Source organism: Chenopodium album, chromosome 14 (genome assembly GCF_948465745.1).
Source record: "Chenopodium album chromosome 14, dcCheAlbu1.1, whole genome shotgun sequence".
Classification (NCBI taxonomy): Eukaryota; Viridiplantae; Streptophyta; class Magnoliopsida; order Caryophyllales; family Amaranthaceae; genus Chenopodium; species Chenopodium album.
Window position 1 is genome coordinate 9,117,175 of NC_137847.1, and position 26,702 is coordinate 9,143,876.

Here is a 26,702-nt window from a genome sequence, read left to right on the forward strand (position 1 = left end):
AAAAAAAAATCTACAAATAAAATACTTCCACAAAGTAATTAAGTTAATACTCCCTTTGTTTTTGTTATTTGCATCACTTGTAAATGCACGGAGTTTTAAGAAAATTAATTTGGTATAATATAATAATGTGAGTGGATGAATACTTATTATGGTAAAAGTAATGTGGGAACCATAAAAGTAAAAGTATGTAAAATAGAGTAGTGGGGACCATGAGATAAAGAAATGATAAATTAGGACTTGTTCTCTTCACCCCGAAACAAGTAGATGTGGTCTGAATTTTTTAAGGTCTGATTTGAATTTTTCTGATCTAGTCTAGTTTGATCTGATTTAATAATTTGAATAAACTTTGACTGCATTTTAATACTAATTTATAAAGAAAAACATTATCAAAATGGATCTTGTTAGATTCATCTCATTGTGAACTTTTTAAATATGTCATTTTTATAAATTTTTGTAACACGCAATTAACAATATTTAATGATAAGTAAATGATAATCAAAAGTTCTGATCTAGTCTGATCTTAATATTTCTGATCTGGTCTGATCTGATCTGAATTTATTAAGGAATAAGTAATAAGTATCTGAAATAATTTGAAGAGAACAAGTCCTTAATTTGTGTGGAGTTTTAAAGTAAGAGAGAAAAATTATAAAAATATAGTATAAATTACCATGTATAAAAGTGATGCAAATAAAAAAAACAATTATAAAGGGAAGTGATTAAAAACAAATGAAAAACGAAGGGAGTACTTTCCAAGCATAAGACCATCTCCAATGGTTAGACTTGAGTTTTTTTTTAGAGGAGGGAGAGTATTTTTTGCAAAGGATATCAATAAGTTGGTATCTAAACTTAGTAACTCCAAAAGAAAGTTGCTAAGTTTAGATACTTAACTTTTAGTATCATTTGACAAAAAATGTGGGCCCTTTATCAATATTATACTATATTTTGTAATTTATTTAAGTTTTTTTTTTTTTTTTTTTTTTTTTTTTTTGAAAAATATGAATTTGGTGGGCCATAAATTGAATGTGACATTAGTATACTTTAGGGAGTCTCACCATTGAGAAATTAGACTTTACGTGAGTTGCTAAATTGAGAAGTGGGTTGGGTATTACCTTTGCAGATTAAAAAAAAAAAAAACCTCATATTGTATTTCAATACTCAAAGTTGAGTTTCACCAATGGAGATGTTCTAATCCTCAACAGGCAACAGCTATATTGTTGTTCCATTTTCGTTCAAAAAATAAGTAAATTATTGTTGTTCCATGTGTAACAAAAGTGCAATGCAATAGGTTTTTAGATGAAAATACTTATATTACAAGAGGCCATGAGCTAGGGTAAATGGTAAGAGGAATAGGTGTTCTAAATTTGTATCCGGAAATTAAACGTTAAGAGCAAAGGAACTAGTAAAAGTAAAAGATAGATAATTAGGTGAAAACTTCAATAATTCCTTGCACACAAAAGAAGAAAAACCGCGATCTATTTAGGATTTAAACTCAAACTTAAACTTCAATAAATAATAGGGTAACACCTTTGTTACAACTTAAAACTACTTTGGACTCAATTAAATCCCCCACAATGTAATTTACTTACTAATCACAATGGTTGTTCCCATTCAAGAACAACGTTGATAATGTTCCTATTTGGAACTTTAACAACTGTTGTTTGTTTCTTTTATGAAACTGCTTCTTGTTAACCCTTTTATTTTGGGTTCCTATCTTAGGAACTTTACTAATTGTTGTTGTATTCGGTCCTTTACATGATGTACGGAGATTAATTAATCTTCCATTATTTGTTTTAAGCTAAGTAATGTAAAACGTTCCCATCTCAACGAAAAAGTTAGTTGATTATCATAACTACACACAATGTTTTAGGGGATAAGTAATGTAAATCATAATGATACTCCTTACAAATATGATTAAAATTATTCCGACAGTACATGCATAAAATGTGTATCAAATTTTTAATATGCAATGCAAGTATTAATGTTGATGAGATCCACAAAGCAACAAGCTACAAACGGAATTAAATTTGTATGTTATTGGTATATAGCGAGTCACAAATGACAAATGGCAGTACAAAGCACATTAACATGTACCTGGACTTAGATCTCACATGCATTAATGCAAATCACGTCTAAATATTAATCAATTAACCTACTCGTATTAATTTTGCAAGAGTGATTTTATTTATGCCCAGTGATGAGCATCAAAGAAAAGGGGGAATTTATTATTCTCTTTTAATTTTTTTTTTTTTGAAGAAAAGTATGTATGATTATAAACATGAAATATAAATAACAAAAGTATATGTAAGGAGTATTTATTAATACAAAAAGATGAAGGAATACAAAGGACATAGATTGAACATACATTTAAAAAAAAAAATTAAAAATTAAAAAAAAAATAAAAATAAAAATCTTAATTTATTACATTTGAATTTAGAATGATTCGGGAATGAAATTTCGTTAAGCTGTGCCGAATATACGCTTCATCCGCATAACTTCACTTTTACTCAAAAGTGTAATTTTCTGGGCAATGTCAGCAGGTGAGTTCCCAGCAAATAAGGCGGTAGGAGTAAGTTGTAGTGCAGGATTTGCTCCATTCAAACTAACATACGCAGTAGCCAGAGTTTCCCCAACGTTGATTTGGAAGTGAAGCATGGCTTGTGGAAATACCATGACATCACCAACCTCTAATCTTTTATAGTATGCGGTGTTGTTGGTATCAATAAAACCTGCAATGATTGAACCTTTAACCAAAATAAGAACTTCAGATGTACGATGGGAGTGTACTGGAATTACTCCTCCTATGGCGAAATCTAACCTGGCCATGGATATGCCTAAACCATTAAAGGCTGGGAACACATCTGAAAAGGCTAATGTTACATTGTTTCCAAAAACATTATTAGGAGTTTTTTCACCACGGAAGCCTGTGTAAACAAAATCATCAGTTGTGACTTTGGCGGGATCTTTGCAAGCATATCCTTGAGGTCCTCTAGGAAGACTAGGATCCCCAACACAAAAGTCGAGCTCTATGGCATAAGACAGAGTGGCTAAGAGACAAAAGACAACAAAATATGAAAGATTATTCATTGTGAAAGCTTTTAATAGCTAAAAAAAGGTGGTGGTGTATGGTGGTGTTAGATCGTTAACTTGATACTAATGTAAGTATTGAAGTGTAGATGTAATGTTGTAGATTGGTTTGTTTTATTTTCTTAGAGGCAATTGGTACCCTTTATATAGAGGAAACATTATTTGGTCAATATTGCTTGTTTTGTTCAATTCATAAATGGTGTGATATTCTTTACTTGGTATGAAAATCAAAGAAATATGTGTTTGTATTTAAGATGCGGCTGAAAATCTTTTTTCAACTCTAATTTTTGTCAGCGTTGTTGTTTTATTGACTTGAATGTTATATTATCTTCAATTAAACTTTCTCGAAATGGTATGTATGAGTTTAATAAAATGGTATTGTATTATCTTCAATTAAATTGTATGGGTTTGATTAGGACTTTAGGATACTCAATTTAAATTAAAATATTATCTTCAAATACTCGTACCACATTCAAGCTTCTAGGGCTCAGGAATTCTTGCCTGCATTTCGTATTTTATTACATTAAATTGCAAGCATGTATATAAGACCAAGTCAAGTTGACGAGACTACCAATTACCAAATTGCATGATGAATTGTTTTGGGTTATAGAGAGTTAAATATGGTCCATATCTACATATGGTCATGGGAAATGTTTTTTTTTCTAAAAACTCTGTAGTTAACCAATTAAACTAGTTAACAGTAAAGAATGTAGGATAGATTGTTAGATTATTACTATGAACCTATTGTGGGGATATTTAATTTATATATATGTGGGGATATATATGTAGTAAATAAAATAGTAAAATTTAAAAAAATTTCTCTCAAAACTTGAGGCATGTAGCTCCAACCAAATTAAAGTGGTTGATGCATGTGGTTTGTTAAATGACAATTGCTTGCAATATTTCCTAGTAGTTCTTTGTATTATTAGGCCTCGTTCACTTCACTTTATTTTTGCTGAACTGAAATTATTTTTACTGAATTGAAATTATTTTTGCTGAACTTAAATTATTTTTACTGAACTGAAATTAATTTTATTGAACAAAAATTATTTTTATTGAATCTCTATTATATTTCTTCTTTACATTTATTGAATTTTACTGAACTGAAATTATTTTTACTGAACTAAATTTAATTTTACTGAAATGAATTTATTTTTATTGAACTGAAATTAATTTTACTGAATATTTTTTTTAAGGTGAAGTGAACAGGTATTGTTTTTTTTTTTTTAAGAAAGTTTTCTTTATTATTACAAAACGGTAAAAAATGCAAATACTTTCTAGCAGCTAAAACTTCCCAAGCATAATCTAATCTTCAACAGCTATAATATTATTCCATGTGTATGCAAATAGATTCGGTTTTTAGATGGAATAATTAGGCCCCATTCACTTCACCTTATTTTTGCTAAATTGAAATTATTTTTACTGGACTGAAATTAATTTTGCTGAACTTAAATTATTTTTACTGAACTGGAATTATTTTTATTGAACTGAAATTATTTTTACTGATTCTCTATTATATTTCTTCTTTAGAGTTACTGATTTTTATTGAACTGAAATTAATTATACTGAATTGAAATTATTTTTACTAAAATGAACTTATTTTTACTGGAATGAAATCATTTTTATTGAATATTACTTTCTTAAGGTGAACTAAACAGGGCCTTACAAGAAAGAAGAGGCCATGGGGTGGGGTAAAGGGTAGTAGGAATAGGTGTTCTAAATTTTTATGGGGAACTTATAATGTAACGAAGAAATTGAACTAGTAAAAGTAAAAGATAGATTTTACGTGGAAACTTGAATTGTTGGACCTAGGAAGCACAGGTATGGCACTTTATGGCCATTTCCCCTGCCGGGGACGACAAAAATACGTCCTGAGACGTTTCTAAAAAAATTGGGTACGATAATTGTAGGGAATATTTCTATCATCCCACACTTTAGCCCCACTATGATCATACACTTAAGCAGGCGTCCAAAGAGAAGAAAGTTAGAGCAAAAGATCGCCAACAAGTTTTAGGAACTTGTAAACTGTTCACAGGGTGAAGGTTACACCCCTTCACGATCCTAGAGATCGCTAACTCCATAGTGGTCCTGAACCATGACCGAATATTCGGGGATGAAGGTACAAATTCAACCTAAAAGAGATTGAACTTGCCCTGTATAAAATGAACTCCGTACCGAAATTTATTAACTCCATATTGGTCCTGAACCATGACTGAATATTCGGGGATGAAGGTTCAGCGACAGGCTTGTCGCAGTGCGATGGTAATGTATAATAAATTTCCGTACGGAGTTCGTTTTTCAATAAAATTGGGATTAATAAGAGTCCATACTTATCTTTAAAAATCAGATTTTAATCTTTAAAAACACTTGTTTTATTCTAAATAAAATCCTTTATCTTTTCAAAATCAAATAAAAATATAATTAATAATCCTAATCCCATTCTAGAAAATTAAATTAATTCCTAATGACTTTAGGAATAATAATTAATGGACCCACCACTTGATCATTGGGTCACCCATAAAACTCATTTAAGATCCACTTTAGTATTTTGGCCATAACTTCCTCATTATTGATCGGAATTGGGCTTATAATATATCGTTGGAAAACTATTTCCAATCCCCATCCAATTACACCATTATTGGACCCGAATCATGGACCAAACTAAACTGGACTGAACGTTTTTCATAAACAGGATACGAAAAGAAAGATTTTCGAAAGCAGAAAGAACTATTTTTATTAAAAACAGATAAACCACGAGACTCTTTCACATTTTACCTCGTTCGATAATCAATGAGTGAAAGGTACTCATCACTGGATTTGGTTTTGGGGAGACACAATCAGGTGTGTATACAATTGAAAATTGGGTATGGCCCCGCGCAAATTCAGGAGACGTCTTGGGTACGGTTCACCTCTTTTCGGACGTCCCCAAGAGCAATTTCAAGACTCCAATCCCAGTTCAAAACAAAAAAAGAAGGGCCTAATATTAGTTACTTTACTTAAAAATTTTAATTAGGGCACGCAATTTAGTCCAGGACAAAACACCGTTCAGATCTTCCGTCTCCGGCATTCATAGTCTCTTTCTTATTTTTTACTTTTTAAAAAATAATAAAGTGGCTATACCTTAATGGACTCTCACAGTATAGCCGTATAGGAAGTAGCACACCAGCACGGGTAGGGGGTCGTTTAACACATCATACAACTCTAAAATCTGAACTGCCTTTGAATTTGTGGTAATGACTTGAGTATGGATTTAAATTTCTGAATTTTTAGATTATTTTTTGCCGTACTCGTATTTTCCGTTCCCATCCCTGTCCCTGTATTTGTCCCCATATCCGTCTCAGTGCCTTGATCTAGTGTTGCACCCAAAAGAAGAAAAACCCCAATCCATTTGGGATTCAAACTCAAATTTTCCATTCACCCTTTAAAACTTTTCTTTTTTGTTGCTTCCTTAGGAACATTACTGATTGTTTTGTATTCGGTCATTTACATGATTTACTGAGAATAATTGATCTTCCATATGATTTGTTTTAAGCTAAGTAGTGTAAAACGTTCCCATCTCAACGCAAAAATTAGTTGATGATCATCAAATCCATGCTAAATCAATACAATAATTGTTGAAAAGAGCTTAAAATACTACTATTACTATTACTGTACGGAGTACTAATAGAAGTTAAGTATGTAAGTATTTTGTTCTGCTACAAGTCTCTATTTCGGAAAGTGACAGTAATCGCGTGGCGATGATTGCCCTACGCTTCTTTATTTCTCTAGTATATTTTGAATTATGGCTTTTCTTATGAAAAATGGGGGTGTTACACCCTAGGCCACACACATAACTTTACTTTTTAATTATATATAAGGAAATTTTGACTTTTACCACCTCCAAAAAACGATTTAATTGAAGTTACCACCTCCATAAAAAAAAGATTTATTTTACCACCAACAAAATTTTCAAAAATTTGATTTTACCACCAACTAACGGATTCCGTCCATGAATCCGTTAGTAGGGCCCACCTTTTTGACGTTTCTTCTTCATCTTCCCCGATCTTCCGTGCACCACCACAACGCCACCACCGCCCTCTCCCCAACCCAACACTGCCCTCCCCGAACCCACCACCAGCGTCGCACCACCAGCCCCAATCCACCTGAAACCTCCCCCTCCCTTTCGCGCAACCCTGTCGCCCCCGAAAACAACGAAACCCAAAACCCTCGTTCCCCAAAACGGCCACGAATCTGGCCACAAATGGCCGAAATCGGCCGATTTTGGGGCTTAGTGGCCTTAACCGGCCGATTTCGGCCTTTTAAGGCCGGATTCGTGGTCGTTTAGGGGGACGAGGGTTTTGGGTTTGGTGGTTTTTGGGGGCGATATGGTTGCGGGAAAGGGAGGGGGAGGGTTCAGGTGGGTTGGGGCTGGTGGTGCGACGCGGGTGGTGGTTTCGGGGAGGGCTGTGGTGAGTTGGGGGGAAGGCGGCGGCGGCGCGGGGGTGGCGCTGTGGTGGTGGCTGGGGTAGTTTTAGGTTTTTTAATTTTTTTTTTTAATTTTTTTTTAAATTTGCCCAATAATATGGCGACACGTGTGCAAGGTAGGCCCCACTAATGGATTTATGGACGAAATCCGTTAGTTGGAGGTGATTGGTGGTAAAAGCCAACTTTTATTTTTTTATATGGTGGTAAAATAAATCTTTTTTTTTTATGGAAGTGGTAAAATCAATTAAGTCGTATTTTGAAGGTGGTAAAAGTCAAAATTCCCTATATATAAATTGTAAAATAAAGTGTGTTAATAATGTCAATATAATGTCAAAAATTATCAACTATAAACGTACAAATGGAAGAAGTACTGTCCTAACAAGTGATGAACATCAAAGAAAAGGGAGGATACATATAATATATGTATATGTTACATAATCATTTATTGGTACAAAAACGCTAAGGGAATACAATGGACGTAATTTAATTATGCACTCTTTTATTACAAGATTTCATTTTTATTTTGGGAACTTAAAATAATAATATATATAATATATGTATATGTTACATAATCACTTATTGGTACAAAAACGCTAAGGGAATACAATGGACATAATTTAATTATGCACTGTTTTATTACAAGATTTCATTATTATTTTGGGAACTTAAAATAATCATTCATAATGAAAGGAGTTTTGTTAAGCTGTGCCAAATATTCGCTTCATCTGTATAACTTCCTTACCGACTCAAGAGTGTGATTTTTTGGGCAATTTCAGCAGGTAAATTCACTACTAGAAAACAGGCAAATTTCGACGGAATTTTTCCGTCGGAAACACCCTGTTTTCCGTCGACAACATGTTTTCGACGGAATTCCGTTGGAAACTGTCGTCGTAAAAGTATTTGTAGGAAAAATGACCTGTTCCGTCGGAAACACTGTTCCAACGGAATTTCAGTTGGAAATTATGCGTTGGAAGTGATTTTTCGGTCCCGAAAAAGTCCGTCGTAAAATTTCAACGGAATCTTGTCCCTCTGAAAATTCCGACGGAAATTCCGTTGGAAAATTATCCCAAAAAAATAAAAAAAAAAACGCCCGATTTTCGGCCCACAGCACCACCGCCACCTGACCCACCGCCACAAAATATATAATAACCCTCAAATAAAACAACTTCCACCACCCCTGTCCACCTCCCACCACCACCACCACTCACTACGCCACCCCCTAACACAGAAACCCGAACTAAGCCGCCACCCACAACCACAAGACCTTACCTCGAATTAAGCCGCCGCCCACCACCGCCGTGAAAAAAAAAACAAGAAACCATATAAAAATCAAAATTAAATAAAATTAAAACGAGATACTTACCTTAATTCCGCCATAAAACTTCGAAATTAGGTTTATAAGGTGAAAGTCAACCATGTAAACTCTAGATCTAGAGTTTTCATGGTTGAATTTCACCAAAAAAAACCTTTGCTTTCATACATAAAAATTCGCTTAGAAAACAAAGAAGTGGAAAGGGAGAAGAAGGGGTGGAGAAGAAGAGGAGGACGGAGAAGAAGAAGAAGAAGAAGAGGAGGGAGAAGAAGAAACAGAAAAAAGGGGGGGGGGGGAAAGGAGAAGAAAAAGGGCAGAGTTTTACCAACGTTGATTTGGAAGTGAAGCATGGCTTGTGGAAGTACCATCACATCACCAACCTCTAATCTTTTATAGTATGCAGTGTTATTTGTATCAATAAATCCTGCAATGACTGAACATTTAACCAAAATAAGAACTTCTGACGTACGATGAGAGTGTACTGGAACAACTCCTCCTACGGCAAAGTCTAACCTAGCCATAGATATGCCTAAACCATTAAAGGCTGGGAACACATCCGAAAATGCTAATGTAACATTGTTCCCAAAAACATTGTTTGGAGTTTTTTCATCACGGAAACCCGAATAAACAAAATCATCAGTTGTAACTTTAGCAGGATCTTTGCAAGCATATCCTTGAGCCCCTCTAGGAAGAGTAGGATCCCCGACACAAAAGTCGAGCTCTATGGCATGGGACAAAGTAGCTAAGAAACAAAAGACAAAGAAAAATGAAAGATTGTTCATTATGCAAGCTTGTTATAGTTAGAAACTAGCTTAAGGCCTGTGTCATGCACGGTCAACAAATAAAATTTGATAAAACATACAAATCAAATATATAGAAATTATAATGTCATAATATATATTTATAGTCAAAGCAAAAATATCTAAAAATTGATTTTTTAGGCTGCCCAAACCCAAGAATTTTTCAAGCACGAATTGGTTTGATCAGATCTAGTGGTCATATTAGTAAATACTTATTAATAAATGCATTTTTAGTAAACATCAAAAATCAATCAAACAACAAACTAAAATCTTCTTTCTCAAAAAAAAAAAAAAAAAAAAACCCTAACTAACTAACTAAAATCTCCACTAAAACTATTAGCAAAAGTGCAAACATACACAAAATTACAAATACTATATCCCCTTTTATATCTAAAAACTCATTTGTCAAACACAACTTTTATTTTATAGCTATACACCTATACCATACTCTATAAATCCTTAATTTGTGATAATATGTACGTATAGTATTAAAATTTCAGAAACAAAATTGTAATTAACTTAAATATATAGTTATATTAAATTGAAATTGAAATAAAATAGTTATATATATATAATTAAGTGATGTTTTAAAGTAATTTCTATAACATCTATTATATGAATCAATTTATTATTACTTTTTTGGCAAAATCTAATAATACTCCATTTAAAAGATAATTAAAAAGGAGTTGAAATAATTATTTAGGTAAATGTATATAGAATAATTATGAACCCCAAATAAAAAAGAATATATATTTGTCATAAAGATAATATAAAAGATTTGGATGATATTATTATAGAATCAAATATTAACAAAAAAAAAAAAAAAAAGGTTAAAAAGGAAGGGGACTTTTAAAGGGAAAAAACAGGTTCAGGATATGACATGTGTCACTCCCGATATCTGTTTTAGTATTAAGAGTTATTGATTATTTATTAAATTAAAGGTGGTGTTGGGTCGTTAAAACTAGTATAAGTGTTGAAGGATAGGTTGTATATTTCGGATTGGTTTCTTGCATTTTCTTAGCGGCAATTGGCACCCTTTATATAGAGAAACAATTTTTGGTATGTATGACTTTATGGCTTGACTTGTTCAATTGTTCAGAAAGGGTATGATATTGTTTATTTTGTGTATATGAAAGTCAAAGAAATAATTTGTGATTTGAGTCAATGAATCCATTGTTTTTAAATGAATCCAATCATTTGATCACCATTTTGTTTTATGACTTGAATATTATTTTAAATTAAATTTTTTCAAAATAAATATCTTTAATGACATGAGTTTTTTCTCCTGATTCTCGGTTTTCAACGATAAATTCTTGGGGTCTTCGTTGTTAATTTGTGGTTGATCACAGACCGGTTAATAACCACCGCATATTAAAAGGGTTAAAAAAAAAAGATGTTTTGTAAATAACCACCCCTAAATGTACCCTGTGTTGAATTAACCCCTTATTTTTTTTAAATTAAAAAATACCACTCTATTTTACAAAATCAGTAGGTTTCACCACCCCTCCTATATTTCGACTTGTTTTCCGATTAAGGGTGCACGTGTTACTATCCTATTGTTTTAAAATAAGAAAATCAAATTAAAATTAAAATTAAATCATTTTTTTTTTTAAAAAGAAGGCAGCCATCCTTTCCCCTTCTCCTGCCACCAGGACAACCAACCCCCACCCAAACCAACCTCTTGCTGGACCACCCATATCAGCCAACGCCGCCCTCGATCTCCCCCTCCCCATTCACCACCGGCGTCTAGCATAGCCTCCCCACCAACGCCTACTCTTCCCCCAATCGCCGAAAAACCCTAACTCAACCCTCCAACCTCCACCCCGACCACCGCTTGAAACTCGCATCAGGCTGGTTGAACCCCAAAAGAAGCATTAATCTCTGTCCCCACTCCTCGCCTGAAACCCGTAACCCATCCCCGATCCCTCGCTTGAAATTCAAACCCTCTTGCCTTTAACCGAAACTTTAACCCACTCTCCACCCCTGAAATCCCCTATTAGCCTGAAACTCCAACCCTCACCTAAAACCCTAACCCCGAAACTATCCTAAACCATGGAGGGGGCACTACAACAAATCATCACTTGTGCCACGAATTATGCCACGGGAATTCAAAATTCGTGGCATAATTTTAACTAGCCACGGGAAAAATGAGTATGATAAAAACCAAAATAAGAAGAATTATTTATGCCACGGGTATTTATTTTCCCGTGGCAAATGTATCACTTGTGCCATGAGTAGTGAATTTCCCGTGGCAAACTTTACATTTGTGCCACGAGTAGTTTTTTCCCGAGGGAAATTTTGCACTAGTGTCTTATGTAAGAATTTTCTCATGACAAACAAAAAAAAAAAATCATATCTAGCTTAGATCTACTCATGCCATGGAATAGAAAAAAATAGCATACAATAACTTTATTAAGAATATATAATTACACATGAATTAGCCATATTACTTCGTTTTTTCCATACTTCTAAACTTTAAATACCATAAGCACCAACAAAATAGAATATCAAAAGACATCAAAGAAATGCACAGGTTTTACTCAGTCCTTATAATAATTAAATTAAAATAAAGAAAAACCTCGTTATCCCAGGCAAAATAATTTTTTTAAAATTTTGCTGTATATTTAATCTATTTCTAATATACACTTAAATTTCTTATTATATAAATGCTTGGCTTTTTTTTTTTCTTTTTTTTTTGTTCGGTGCAATGTCAATAAGTGCATATCACTAATCACTAGTAGAAATTTTTATAAAGACTCCTAAGGATTGCACTACAGCACTAGTTATATAAAATCTCAGTTTCGATAACATAAGATTATATTTTTATTGACGGAAATATAAAATTATATTTAAATAATATAGTGAGACGTTAGTGGTTCTTTTTTTCCTAATTTTATTTTTCAAGTCTTTCCTCTTTCTCATAAAGTCATAATTACCATTTTTCTTATAAAAAATTAATGAAAATTAAAAAACACAAGACTCCTTGCTCGTGAGTCGTGATTTTATTTTACAACAATAAGCCAAGCCCCAAAAGGCCAAAATCACAAATTCCCTCGTCCACTCAAAAAAACTACTCATCCACCGCGTACAACCGTTCACTCCATCGCGCCGCCCACTCCACCGCACCGTCTACTCCCTGATGTCCCTTCTACCGAGGCCGACTTCACGCTTCTTCATTTCAAAACGATGAAGAATAGAAGAGAAATTCGATAATCTGAGTTGAAATGGGGAACTTAGGGTCTTTTTAAGGAGGAATTTGGGGGAAATTGAGAAAAAGAGGTTCACAGCTCTGACAGGCCGGCACACCGAGCAACCAAGAACGCATGGCGCCACACGTTCGTCAATTTCACGCCAATCACGGTAAGTTTTAGTTTTTTCCTTTACAAATCTTTTCATTTTTTCAATGTTTCATTCATATCATTCTACTTGTTTTTTAAAGTTTCATTTTTTAATTTGTATCATGATAGTATCTAAGTCGGTGGATTAATGGATTATAGCTACTTTATGGTTGAATTAGTTTTAGATTTTTCAAGTGATTAGTTGAATTGGTTGTTAGATTTATTGAAAAATTTTGGGTTACAATTACTTTGGTAACAATGTGGAGTATTATGTCTGTTTGTTGGTCTGAATTTGATATATAAATCATGAAACTCATTGTACTGTAGGGTCCGAATTCGATATAGCTAATTGAAATTATGCATGTTGTTTAGTAGAAAATCAATGCATGTAAAGTGTTAGTTTATTTAACAAGTAAGATATTGTATATAATAAGCCTATAATAATTTGGATTATCGTTGTATACTTGTATTCTATTCAGTATATTGGTGGAAATGTCACCAATATATGCATTTAGGGACAACTGGATAAGTGAAGCTCTGTATTTTTGGACTTATTCCATTAAATATAGACCTCGGCTTTATATTATCAAATTATACTATTGAGATGTGGATTACATTTATCACTTTTATTGGTCCATCTATTATTCTTTGGAATGTACCTTATGTTATTATCTCTCTCATCAATCAACACTCATATAATCAGGTTGGATCATGGACTTATACCTTAGTAATAACAAAGGTAAAATCATTTCCTAACTTTTGATGATTGTTTGGGATTTGAACTTTGGAGTGCCTGATGAATCGATCTATTGCTTGGGTAAGGGAATTCCTTTCCAAATAAAGGGGAAAACAGGGAAAAAAAATGATACATGTAAAGTTCTTGATAAATTAGCTCTCTATTTTGTTAGCAAAGCCAATGTTTGCCCATTTAAAGTGGGCATCAAGAGAGAGAATGAAAAAAAATATTAAAAAACTCAAAAGATGATACTTTAGGAGAGAGAAATCTAATGACCAGGTCATGGCCATGACCAAAGGGTGGGCAAACAATATGTATGAGCCACTTGTCATAGTATGAGTGGGCTATCAACTTTTTTTTATTTTCTTAATTAGTGATGAATATTATGATCATAGGGCAACCAATGGGTATACAAGGGCATAAATGGGCATGGTGATTGGGCATGGATGAGATGGAAGAGAGAGATATTAATAAAAAAGTTGATGACCACCATTGATTTGGGCAACCATAGGCCTTGCTTTAAAATTAATTGATTGTACATTGTAGTATCTCATGGTGTTGGCTCATTTGTGATTAATTTAATTTATTATTAGATAGATATTTTTTTTATATATATTACCTGTTCATGGAACTTATTAACATTACTAGGGTTAAAAAAAAGTGGTATAGTTAGTTGTACAAATGTGATTGATGGGTGGCTCTAATGGGACTGAAGTAAGAAATTTACTAAATTTGAAATCATGTCAATTACTCAACCTTAGAAAGTGATTGCTGTGATTTGAAATCATGTCAATTACTCAATTGCTATCACCCAATGCCTTATACTGTCTTCTGAGCTTTGTTGTTGCTAAATATATTTTGTAGATACATTTATCTCGGTCTTATGATAGTAAAGTTGAATCTACTAGGTTATCAATCGTTTTTAGTTTCACTTAATATGCTAGCGACAAATTCGTTAAAACATTTACGAACTCTGCTTTTTTGATGGATTTAGATCTATTACAAAGCAGCTTTGCAATGTAAGGGAATGGAAGATGTAAGGGAATGAAAGCTGTTACTGATTTTGATCCAAACATATATGGAGAAGGGCTGATCTCTGGAACCCATGATGGAGGTACTACCTGTTCAAATTCATAATTTATGTATTTTTGGTGATCAATTATATGAATAATACAATTAATTTCAACTTGAGGATAGTTAGCCCCTCTTTTGCTGATAGAGAAGAAAACCCATAATGCTGGCAGCTATCCATTTTTGCAAGGCTAAAATAGTAGGCTAAATTTCATGAGAGCAATGGCATGTACTGGATCATTTCAATTTTTTTCATAAGTGTTTAAATTTCTTTTCAAATGTTTAAAACGGTACCATGCATTGTGTTTTTAGGATCAGAACTTGATTTAAGCAACAACAGGGCTGCCAGAAATTTATTTCCATTCCATTTAGAGCACCCTGGTGTTTGAAATGGTGTAAATCCCACTTTCTTTCCTATCAATCAGGTAATGAGCTATAAATGATTGATGGCACTTTTTAAATCTAGTTTAACCAATTTTTATCTTTGTGTGTATACTACTATATTGCCTTGGGTTGGGTAATTAGAAATTGTTGCATATTTAAATAAACGGATATCAGTTGCAAGCGTAGCTTTCAATTCAAATTGTTACACTTGACAGGAAAGAGCAATAGCAAAGACAATTGTAAATGCTGCTGTCATTTAAATGTTATGCTGTCATTGTTCTAAGTGCCTTACATAGTCTTTGTTGGTTGTTTCAAGAGCTACAATCGTTATTTAGATGGGCTAATACTTTTTTTGTTTAATGTTTTAGGACATCGGTGAAGAGTTAAAAAAGCTCAATGTTGTTCAGCAGCACATCAAGTTTCACTAAAATGCTCACATTTGAGATCCCCTATTTAAGCTAAACTGGTTTGATGCTCCGATTAGCAGCAGTGAACTGATGCGTTCTTGCCATATCAATTTCAACACAGAAGATTATTTTTTGTTTAAAGTAGAAGACGTGAATATAATTATATATTGTAATAATCTAGCTAATAGTGTATTATACATAAATGATTTAAAATTTGTAACCTTTATGTATAATGTATTAAAGTGTCTGCACTACTTTTGCTTACAAAAATATATATTTTTTTTAAAACATTATTAGCCATAATAACATTTATTAAGACAACAAAGTTTGTTAGCCAGGGAAGTATTTTAGGCAAAGAAGCTAATTAGTTCCTCTAATACTTGAGGCAACAAAGTTAGTTAGCCACGGTAGAGTTTGTGGCAAATAATATGTTAGCCACGTTAGTATTCGTAGCAAGAGAATTTCTTAGCCACGTGAATACTCGTGGCATAAATATTGAAATTTGCCACGACATTCATTTTCTCGTGGCAAATTTCTAGCCACGCCCTCTTGTGCCACGGGAGTAAATTTTGAAATTCCCGTGGCTAAATTGCATAGCCACGGGAATTCTAAACTTGTGCCACGATTTTACTCGTGGCACAAGAGTCAATTTGTTGTAGTGTGAATTGATGGCCGCGTTTTGGCTTGTTGCTGCCAGCTTGGATGCATTAGAATGCAGCTAAGAAATTGCATTCACAATTACTCAGAATAAGATCCAAGGTTATGTTAAGACTCCAAAGCCAGCCCAAAACTTTCTTTAGGACCCAATTCACCAAACACCAAAGGGTATAAATAGCTCCATTTCCTCCCGTTTAAAGTATTTAATCTCACCACGCATACTTTCCTGGACTTAATTTTTTAAATGTATTAAAAAATGAATAAATATTATTATGTATCATATTATTGCATTAGTTATAATGTTTATTTTCAAAATTTTTATTTTTTTTTAATTTTTTATTTTATATATATATCATAATTAAAGATACTCCGTATTCAAGTTTAAAGTTATATATCGTCAAATGTAACAATCAAAGTGATGCATTATTAAAAAAAAAAAATGGAGTATAATTAAGTGAACTAAGAAATCACTATTAATAATTGACTAAGATGTTAAGACTTTCAATTTAGTTGTTATTGTTCATATGTTCAAATCGTACAAAGCAATCTTGTTTTATTCTTCAATAGGACTTAGGAACGCATAGAAGAGGAAGTTGTAATGCATAACGGTTATAGTATTTACATAACAAACTTTTTCACCTCTTAGTAGTAATATTGTTCGGTAGTACTACTGGAACATATAAAGTACTACTGAAATTATTTAGTAGTACTTTTTTACCTCTCAATAGTACTTTCAATTTGTTATTATTTACAAAATTACCACTGATATGTATTTGTTTGTACATAATTGTTATTGTTATGCCTTTAAACTCTCGCATGGAAACATCTCATCTCATCCAAATAAAAATATAAACAAACTTGGATATTCAAGGGAAATCATTGACTTGCACCAACCATGTAACTAAACACGAATCTTCAACCCTTCCATACCCTTCGGCATCTTTTATGACATCGGTCTATTGCAAATTACAAAATTACCCTTAACTCACATGTGAATCTCGTTCTCCACATGCAATAAGTCAACTACAACCAAGGGCAAAAACGTCAAGTCAAAAAATCAGTATTTATTTTATAATGTCCTAGAACTAAACTTGCGTCATCGATCCAATCCAAATTACATACAATGTCGTCCCATTTCTTAACGTCTCTAATCTCTCTTCTACTCCTCTCCTCACCTTCCGACCACGACCGTGCACACCATGCACGGGAGCTCCCGCCACTAGACCAACCGGCTCGAGAGTTCCTAGACACGCACAATGACGTTAGGGCCAAAGTAGGGGTGGCCCCAATGAGTTGGAACTCAACTCTAGCAAAGGCAGCCGATGAATTTGTAATGTACTACAAGGTCAATAACCAATGCCAAATGCCCGACGCATGGAAGAGCAACAATAACAAAGAATTCGGGGAGAACATCTTGTCCACAATTGGTGGAACTGTGCCCGCCGTGGACGTTTGGGCTCAAGACAAGAAGTCTTGGTCGTACAAGCGGGTGGTCTGGCCGAAGACTTCGGAGTTGGGATGCTCCCAAGCTCTTTGTAAGGAGGCTGGTTGGTCAAGTTTGACTGTTTGTTTTTATAGTCCACCTAAACCTATTGATATTAAGTCGAAATCAAAATGCCAAAATGGCAATAATAATGTGTATAGGATGATTTTTCAGGCCCAATAAATAATGGCAGTTTCTTGTTCTATGTCTTTTGATATAATAGTGTTATTGCAATTTGAATGAATTAATAATGGATGTATGATTAAGCTTTACTTATTCTTGATATGACTTGTAGGTGTTTGTTAGACTTTTTTTTTTCTTTCATGCTTAATTTGCCTTAAGGCTGGCAACGATATGAGTCATATGACAGACAAAAACAAAAGTCTTATAGTTACTACTACTAAGGGCTGAGCAAAACTACTCGAAAAATCGAAAATCCATTCCGTTACCGTTGTGAAAAATAGGGTACCCGATCTGATACCATAACGGTTCGGGTACCCGTTTCGATAATTTGTTATCGGGTATGATTATTGGGTATTATTTTAAAATTAACAGTTACCCGTTCCGATCCGATAAGCAATTTTTTGTTTTTTGTTTTTTTTCCTACTTAATCTATTTTTCCAATATTTAAACTCTTACTTTACTTCATAATCACTATATAATATCAATGATTAGTAATATATTATTAATAACTTAATCAAGATCATATGGTATTGTTGTTAATTATTGTTAAAAATATCATAATAACTAATTTATTAAGTATAATTATCATTATTGGATACTTTATTGGATACCCGATAACCGATCCGAAAATCCGGGTATCCGAAGTCCAGGTACCCGAACTTATCGGTTCGGTTTATAGATATCACTTTTAGTGATATTGGTTATCGGGTACCCCAACCGTTAGTACTAATGGTACCGGTACCCGTCCCATGCTCACCCCTAATAGTTAGGCCTTGATCTTTGGGATTTAATTTTTAGGATTTCATCACTTCAATTTAGCTCCCTCAGCTCCCTTTAGTTTATTTCAATTTGATTTAGATCAGTTCAATCTAAACAAAACTAAATAATTATATAATGGGTTTTTTTGTCAAAAACTACCTAATAAAATCCATATTTTGCAAGAAACTACCTAATAAAGAAATTGTTGTAATAAACTACCTAATAAAGGTAAAATGTTGTAAAAAACTACCTAAGAAAAGGTATTGTAAAATACTACCTATACCGAATTTTCACCGTCGATCGACCTCAAAACACTCCCAAAACCACCGCTTTCATTCCCAAAACTAACACAACTTGCTTGAAATCGTCTCCACTACATCCAAACCACCTTTCAACCCCAAAACCACCACCTCTAACCCTAAAAACCACCATCCCGAAGCACTAATCTATCCTCACCAACTCAGAATATCCTCCAACCACCCCGTAAATAACCTTACCACCTTGAAAACCAACCCTCACGGTGGTTTTGGGGGTGTTCTAAGGTGGATCAACATCCTAAAATTAAGTCAACGGTGGAATTTCGGTCTAAGGTAGTATATTACAATATTTTATCTTTTATAAGGTAGTTTCTTACAATATTTTTTTTATTAGGTAGTTTTCACAAATTTTAGGTTATATAAGGTAGTTTTTGACAAAAAAAACCCTTATATAATTACATATTATAGAGTACTAGTTAATAATAAAATAATAACAATAATAATGATGAAATGACGTAGTTTAATTTAACTTCAGTTCATTTAGGTCAACACATCGTCCAAAAATTAAGTACCAAGTTTGTTTTAATAAAACACTAGAATAATTAAGCAAACACGTTGGACTTAGTACCCGTCAAACCCATATATTTTAAGAAAATTGATATAGTATTTTACTCTATTTAACCTACCTTCCTAGAACTTGTTGTCCATCAAACCGATACTTTTACCAAAAAAGAAGAAAAAAAAAAAAAAAGGAAAACCAAAGGAGTATTTATTATTAATTAAATATGATAAGTTCATATATACTCCGATCTAGGTCAACTCAAATAAGAAAGCAAACTGACAGTATAGTTGAGATTATTAGATAATAAATATTAATTGAGATTATTAGAAGTAAATTATCCATAATTGAGATTATTAAAATGTATTTTTCCAGAAAAAAAAAAGAATTGAACAACCTTCAGCAATTGAAACCTTAGGAATCATTGACTTGCACCATCCATTATTATCTAACTACCACAAATCTTCAACCCTTTCATACCCTTCGACATCTTGTATTATATACGAATCATTCAAATTACAAAATTGCCCCTAACTCGCACAATACTTCCCACAATAAGTCAACCACAACTAAGGGAAAAATCGCCAAGTCAACAACTCAGTGTTTATTTTAAATGTCCATCCTACAAGGGCTACATTCAAATTACATACAATGTCGTCCCATTTCCTAACGACTCTAGTCTCTTTTCTATTCCTCTCTTTACCCTACGATCGTGATCATGCGCGGAAGCTCCCACCATTAGACCGAGCCGCTCGGGAGTTTTTGTACATGCACAATGAGGTCGGGGCCAAAGTAGGCGTGCCCCCAATGAGATGGAACACAACTCTAGCTAAAGCCGCCAATGATTTAGTAACATACAACAAGGTCAATAACAAATGCCACCATGTAAGGAGGAGCAATAACACCGAGTACGCTCAAAACATTATGTATGTAACCAGTGGAATGGTGACTACGGTTGATCAATGGGTTGAAAATAAGTAGTCTTGTGCGTATAAGCAGGTTATGTGGTCGAAGTCCTCGGAGTTGCGAAGCTCCCAAGCTAAATGCAATGAGGTGAATCAAACAAGTTTAACTGTTTGTTTTTATAGTCCTATGATGCCAAGTTCAAGCCAGTGGCGGAGCTAGTCATATGCATACTGATGCACGTGACTAAGCAGTGGGGGAAAAAATTAAGTTTATTTTAAAAAAAATTAAAATATAAAATTAAATGGGGTGCCCAACTCTCCTAACCCTAATACTCGTAACTGATGCGCCGCTCCTCCTTCTTTTTCCTTTCTCTCTCTTCTCTTTCCTTTCTCTTTCCTCACGTTTTTCCTCTTCTCCTTCTTTTCTCCTTCTCTTTCCTCTTCTCTTCTCCTTCACTTTCCTCTTCTTATTTGTCTCATAAATTTTCGGATGTTTAGGTGGTGGTGTTAATAAATTTAATGGTTTTTAAGGTCAAATTCGACCATGAAAAATCTAGATCTTTTAAGGTCGAATTCGACCATGAAAAATCTAGATCTAGAGTTTTCATGGTCGAATTTGGCCTTATTAAACCAAATTCGAGGTGAAATTCGAAGTCAATTAGAGGTTTGAGGTATGGTTAGTTTCGTGTTTTGGTTGATTTTTGGTTTCGTTTTTTTTGTTGATTTTTGTATCGGTTTTTGTTGATTTTTGTTTTTTGTTTTAGTGGGTTTGATTTTCGTTAATTTCTGGGTTTGATTTTGTTTTTCGTTGAGTTTTGGGTTTGATTTTATGGCAATTATTTTTGGGTTTGATTAATTGATTTTCGTGTTATATTTGGGTAAATTTGTGGTTTGATTTTCATTAATTTTTAGGTTTGATTTTCGAGGTGAAATTTTTTGATTTTTGTTATTTTTGGATATGATTTGTTGATTTTTGTGGGTTTAATTTTGTTGGAATTTCATATCTGAATTCTCGTAAATTTTGTTAAGGGGTGGCTTTTGTGGTGTCTAATGTGGTTTTTGCGGTAAATGGGTGAGATTCTAGGGTGGGCAGTGGTGGTAGGTAAAGGTGGTTTCACATGGTGACTCACAGGTACGGAAATCCTGGATCCGCCATTGGTTCAAGCTGCCAAACTGCCAATAATATGTACAAGGTGTTTGTTGAACAACAATAATATGGATTTTTCTTATAATTTTATGCTAAATTTCATTCTTGATATGATCGTTTTTAATACAAGTAGTCTATTTGACTTTCTGCTTGATTCTCCTTAGGGCTGGCATCGGTGAATGCTATTTTGATAGAAACAAAAGTCATCTCATGTATCTGTGGAATAAAATAGTTTAGAGTGGAATTTTTGTTTTTTTTGTTTTTTTCATACCATTGGTTCTTATATTGCCTTCATTTTTTTGTTTGCCCAATTTGAAATCTCTCGGGATTCTAATGAAATTTTTTTTGTGATTTAATGGATTTTTGTTAGAAATATGAGATATCGGAGAAATATGACCTAAATTTTTAATTTCATGGTATCAGAGCCAGGTTATATCTTGGGAGCATTTCACAAAAAATTCCCCCTGCCTATAGGTTAGAAAATTAAACCCACCGAAGGGATCAATTTTCGATAACCAAAGTGTTTATGTTACTGCCTTTCAATACCATAATATCCCAGCCCATTTCCCCAAATATGTATACCAAAACCCTAAATTAGTTTCTCTCTTTTCCTTTTCCCTCTTTGCGACAACCCTAATTCTCCAAAATTTCCCCTTTTTCTCCCTCACCACCTCCATCACCACCTTCCTCAGTAACGGTCATCACCTTCCTCAGTCACGCTTCATCACTTCCTTAGTCACGCTCCATCACTCCCTCAGTTACGATCATCACCCCCATCACCCCTCAGTCACGGTTTCTCACTACGAGGCCACCTCCGCTTGTGTTCGCGCTCCCTCACCATTAGTCCACCACCGCTCGTGTTTGCCCTCACTTCTAAGTTTAATATGATATTAAAAATTTTTGTCAATTTTCTTTGATTTCTCATTTTATGCTTCTCTTTTCTGTATTCATTAGTTGTATAATGATAACATTCGATGTACTGTTGAATTTGATGAAATACCAATGTTCTGTTCTTATTGGTGAATTAAAAAAAAATTCGGTCTGGTTTAAATTCATTTTTCAAAACCGAATTATTTTGGTTTGGATTGGATTGGATTAAAATCCAAATTCGGTTTGGATTCAGTTTGGTGTGAAATCCAAATCGAATACCGAACTTTCACCCCTAGTGGATGGTATTAAGATATCTAAATATAATATAAGTAGTTGGAATTGGGCAATGCCTAGGGTCATTACATGGGGTTGGTCATCAGTATACATAATTTTCTTGTAATTATATTTGTTATTCATATTGTCATTCACTACATACTAATATTATGGGTTTAAAAGATCACACAGTTTGGTGGTGACATATTTTAACTAAATTTTGGGCTTTAAAGTGCTAATGCGCACGATATGCACCATAGCTAACCATGTTTAGAGGGCCTTCAGTTGTTGGCAAGGGAAAATATGTAAACAAATATTTTCTTGGGGTATAAATATCCGCACAGAGTTCTTAAGATCGAGTTTCAAAAAAGGCAATTAACTAAAAAGTAAATAAACATTATAGAGGGTTTAATTGTCCAAACACTATTCATAAGAGTTAAATCATCAAATTATACAAGGATAAGCTTAAATGCAATTAATATCATATTAATAGGGGCGTATAAGTAATCAAACATTTTAAGGATATGATTGTCCTCATACGATTCCTAAGTGTTTTCTCATATGTTTTAAAAGCTAGGTATATCATTGTACGTAAATCAAATTTTGATTTCTTTCAAAATGTTTATTTTCATTTATGTAAGTAAATCAGCAAATTTTGATTTCTATTTTCACCACCAAAAAAAAAAAGCAAATTTAAAAAATTTCTACTCTTATTCCCTCTGTTCAAAAAACTTGTCACTGTCCTACTTTGACCTTAATAATAAATAATTAAACATTAGTCTTAATTATAAAAAAAATTAATACGACGAAACTTTATTTCAATATCCTTTTGCAATAGTTTACATGAATTTTTTTTAAAAAATAATACGTTAGTAAAAAAAAACATGATCAAAGCTAAAATATAAAGAGTGAAAAAGTCCAAATTGGTTAAATAATGTTATGAAAAAAAGGGAGTAATAATTAATAAATTAAAAGAGCAACCCCACTTTATAACCTAAATAAACAAATTATGTTTATCAAATGACATTTTCGTAATAAGTTGCATTGAAAATTATATTTTTTGATTAAAAAATATTTATTTTTACTGTTTGTGGGCCACTATGACAAGTTAGACAGATTTTCCGTTTACTACCAGTCATCATCTTTTTCCTCCCACCTTCTTCTTCATGTTCATCTTCTTCCTCTTGTTCATATTTTTTTCTTCCCATCCACCTTAATCTTCTCCCTCCAATCTCTGTCCACTTTCACCTTTTATTTGAAGTCGGCTCAACTCCATGTCCGGCGTCGCGACTTTACCGGCGAAATTAAACGAAAACTCTTATAACAAAAGGAGAAATTAGTAAACCCCAAAGGGTAGCCGAGCTTTCCTTCCTCCATTAAATCTGACTTTGCACCACAATTTTTGGTGGTTTCACCGCTGGAATTAAATGAAAACCCAAATAACAAAGTGAAAATAACGAGCATGGTTAACCCTTAAGATAAGCTTTCTCCCTCCATTGACTTTGACTTGTTCGATTTCATATAGTGAAACGATGTAGTTTCTACCATTGAAATTGAAAGTTAAAGGAGGAGAGAGAAAACAATAAAATGTTGAATGAGGAGAGAGAAAATCGGAAAAATACCAAAAGGTTAAAAGATGAGAGAGAAAACAACAATTAACCAAAGTTAGATATAATTTACATATACATCCTTTGATGAACATTTCTTGTTTATCAAGGTTATAAATTTGTATTTTCTCAAATTAAAAAGGAAATTTTGTGAAAAACTACCTATTATAGTCCAGAATTTGCGAGAAACTACCTATTAAAAAAAAATATTGTAATTGACTACCTAACTTTTGAAAAATGTTGTAATTTACTACCTTACGCCAGATTATGAAGTTTGACCAAAATTTTGCGGCGTTGACTTGGTCATGTGACACTTAGTGACCATCACGTGGGAAAATTGTGAGAAAATTTGGGAAAGAAAAGGGTCATTAAGTGTCACGTGGCCAAGTCAACGCCGGAATTTTGTTTAAATTCCTTCATAATCCGGTATAAGGTAGTAAATTACAACATTTTTCAAAAATTAGGTAGTCAATTACAACATTTTTTTTAATAGGTAGTTTCTCGCAAATTCTGGAGTATAATAGGTAGTTTTTCACAAAATTTCCAATTAAAAATAAAGAAAATCAAGTTTGATTTTTTTCATTTATTTTTTATAATTTTTAAAATCAAGTTTGATTTCTTACCATAATTACATTTTTTTTTTTAAAAAAAAAAAAAAAAAAAAAAAAAAAAAGAATTAGAAATCAAGTTTGATTTCTTACCAAAATTACAGTGTGAAAGCAACCATGCATATCCTAACCTTTTCTCTATCCTTGTCAGTTATCACCCTACTCTTCATCTATAAAAAGGATCAACATTTTCCTCAAGACTCCATCAACCAAACCAAAAAAACACATACTTCTAATACTCGTTGAAGTAATTTGCAAATTCTCTAGTCCTAAAAAAAATGAAATATTTTGCAATTTTCCTCCTCTTGTTTTCTTTTTTCTATCATTTCTCAAGCACAAATAGTCGAGGACTTTTGTGTCGCGGATTACGCTCTCCCTAGTGGTCCGGCAGGGTACTCTTGTAAAAATCCCGCTAGTCACATTTGATGATTTTGTTTTCACGGGGCTAAGCACCCCGGGAGACACAAAAAACGTGTACAAGGCAGCCGTTACCCCGGCATTTTCCTCCGAATTTGCGGCCTTTAATGGTCTAGGGCTTGCCATGGCCAGGTTAGACTTCGCCGTAGATGGAGTTGTAGCGTTGCATGTGCACCGTACATCCGAGGTTCTTGTATTGGCTCAAGGTGAAATTATTGCTGGATTCATTTCCAGCAATAACACAGCTTATTACAAGAAACTCAAAGTTGGTGATATTATGGTTTTCCCACAATCACTCTTGCACTTCCAACTTAACGTTGGTAAGACTCCGGCGGTTGCATTCGTTACCTTGAATAGCGCGAAGCCGGGGCTTCAATTCATCGATAATTCTCTCTTTGCTGGGAATTTTCCTACTGATCTTGCGGTGAAAACCATGTTTCTTGATGATAATCAAGTCAAGAAGCTTAAGAAGGCAATTGGTGGTAAACATTGAACGTTTTAGCAATTTAACCAATGTAATAGTATAATATTAAATTAAAATACCTTTTTGGTGTTTGTTACAATTTCTTTAATAATATAATAATCTGTGTTTGTTTTAATAAATCATTTTTGATATTGAATTGAATGCATTTATCCATCAATTGAGAGAGGAGATTGGAAAAAATAACATAAAATTTAGCATTATGGTGCACATTTGGTTGTGAATAATTAATTTATAAATTTTATATATCGAAAATTCTATTGATTCATAAATAATACTCCCTCCGTCCCCAAAACTTCGACCCTTTTGGGTTGATTTCGCGATTATTAAAAAACTTAAATAAAAAGAAATAAAAAAATATTGGAAAGATAAATTTACATGGGGTTTGTAAAAAAGTAGAGGGATAAAGTATTAGAAATACATGAAAAAACAAAATTTTATATAGGGAAGCTAATTTTGCACAAATATTATTGTAAATTGATGGGTATTTTAATGCAAATGGATCGATCATTTTGGGACTAAAATTAGGCCAAAAGGGTCGAAGTTTTGGGGACGGAGGGAGTATGAATTTGAGAGTGAGAGATAGCTTATGTAGGTGGTTAGAATGTACATCCCTTTCGATTTCATGAGATTTTGAGATTGATTCTCATCATCAGCCTTTATGACTCTCTAATTAAACATTACATTAATAAATAAATAAATTATGAGAATTTAGTTCATACAGTAGACATTTGATTTATTTGATGCAAAAATTATATATATATATATATATATATATATATATATATATATATATATATATATATATATATATAACTTTTTTGACAGGATTAAAAATAATAATTTAGAGATTATGAACCTATACATTTTATGTTTCACCAAATATTAATTATGGATATG

General features: G+C 33.1%; 2 protein-coding genes, 1 long non-coding RNA gene and 1 pseudogene across 3 annotated transcripts; 2 read left to right on the top strand and 2 right to left on the bottom strand.

Annotated features, from left to right (window-relative positions):
- Positions 1-2,196: 2,196 nt before the first annotated feature.
- Positions 2,197-3,084, bottom strand: LOC145578828 (germin-like protein subfamily 3 member 3). The gene has a single exon (XM_081636129.1). The coding sequence runs from the start codon at positions 3,082-3,084 to the stop codon at positions 2,458-2,460; it is 627 nt and encodes a 208-aa protein (XP_081492255.1). The 3' UTR covers positions 2,197-2,457.
- A 662-nt stretch (positions 3,085-3,746) lies between these two features.
- Positions 3,747-11,393, bottom strand: LOC145577731 (auxin-binding protein ABP19a-like). Its single transcript, XM_081635188.1, has 3 exons — positions 11,339-11,393; positions 9,226-9,602; positions 3,747-3,755 (listed from the first exon to the last, which is right to left on the bottom strand). The coding sequence occupies exons 1-3, from the start codon at positions 11,391-11,393 to the stop codon at positions 3,747-3,749; spliced, it is 441 nt and encodes a 146-aa protein (XP_081491314.1).
- Positions 11,394-12,647: 1,254 nt separating this feature from the next.
- LOC145578830 (uncharacterized) lies at positions 12,648-15,857 on the top strand. The gene is made up of 3 exons (XR_014098928.1): positions 12,648-13,020; positions 14,729-14,848; positions 15,558-15,857. It is a non-coding gene; the product is annotated as an uncharacterized LOC145578830 (long non-coding RNA).
- A 1,684-nt stretch (positions 15,858-17,541) lies between these two features.
- Positions 17,542-25,814, top strand: LOC145577732 (auxin-binding protein ABP19a-like; annotated as a pseudogene).
- The last annotated feature ends 888 nt before the right edge of the window (positions 25,815-26,702 follow it).

Coding starts and splice junctions, on each gene's coding strand:
- LOC145577731 (XM_081635188.1), bottom strand. CDS start 11,393: ATGGGGAGGGGGAGATCGAGGGCGGCGTTGGCTGATATGGGTGGTCCA. Junction 9,603..11,338: donor TATGGGTGGTCCAGCAAGAG/GTTGGTTTGGGT, acceptor TTTGTTTCTTAG/CTACTTTGTCCCATGCCATA.
- LOC145578828 (XM_081636129.1), bottom strand. CDS start 3,084: ATGAATAATCTTTCATATTTTGTTGTCTTTTGTCTCTTAGCCACTCTG.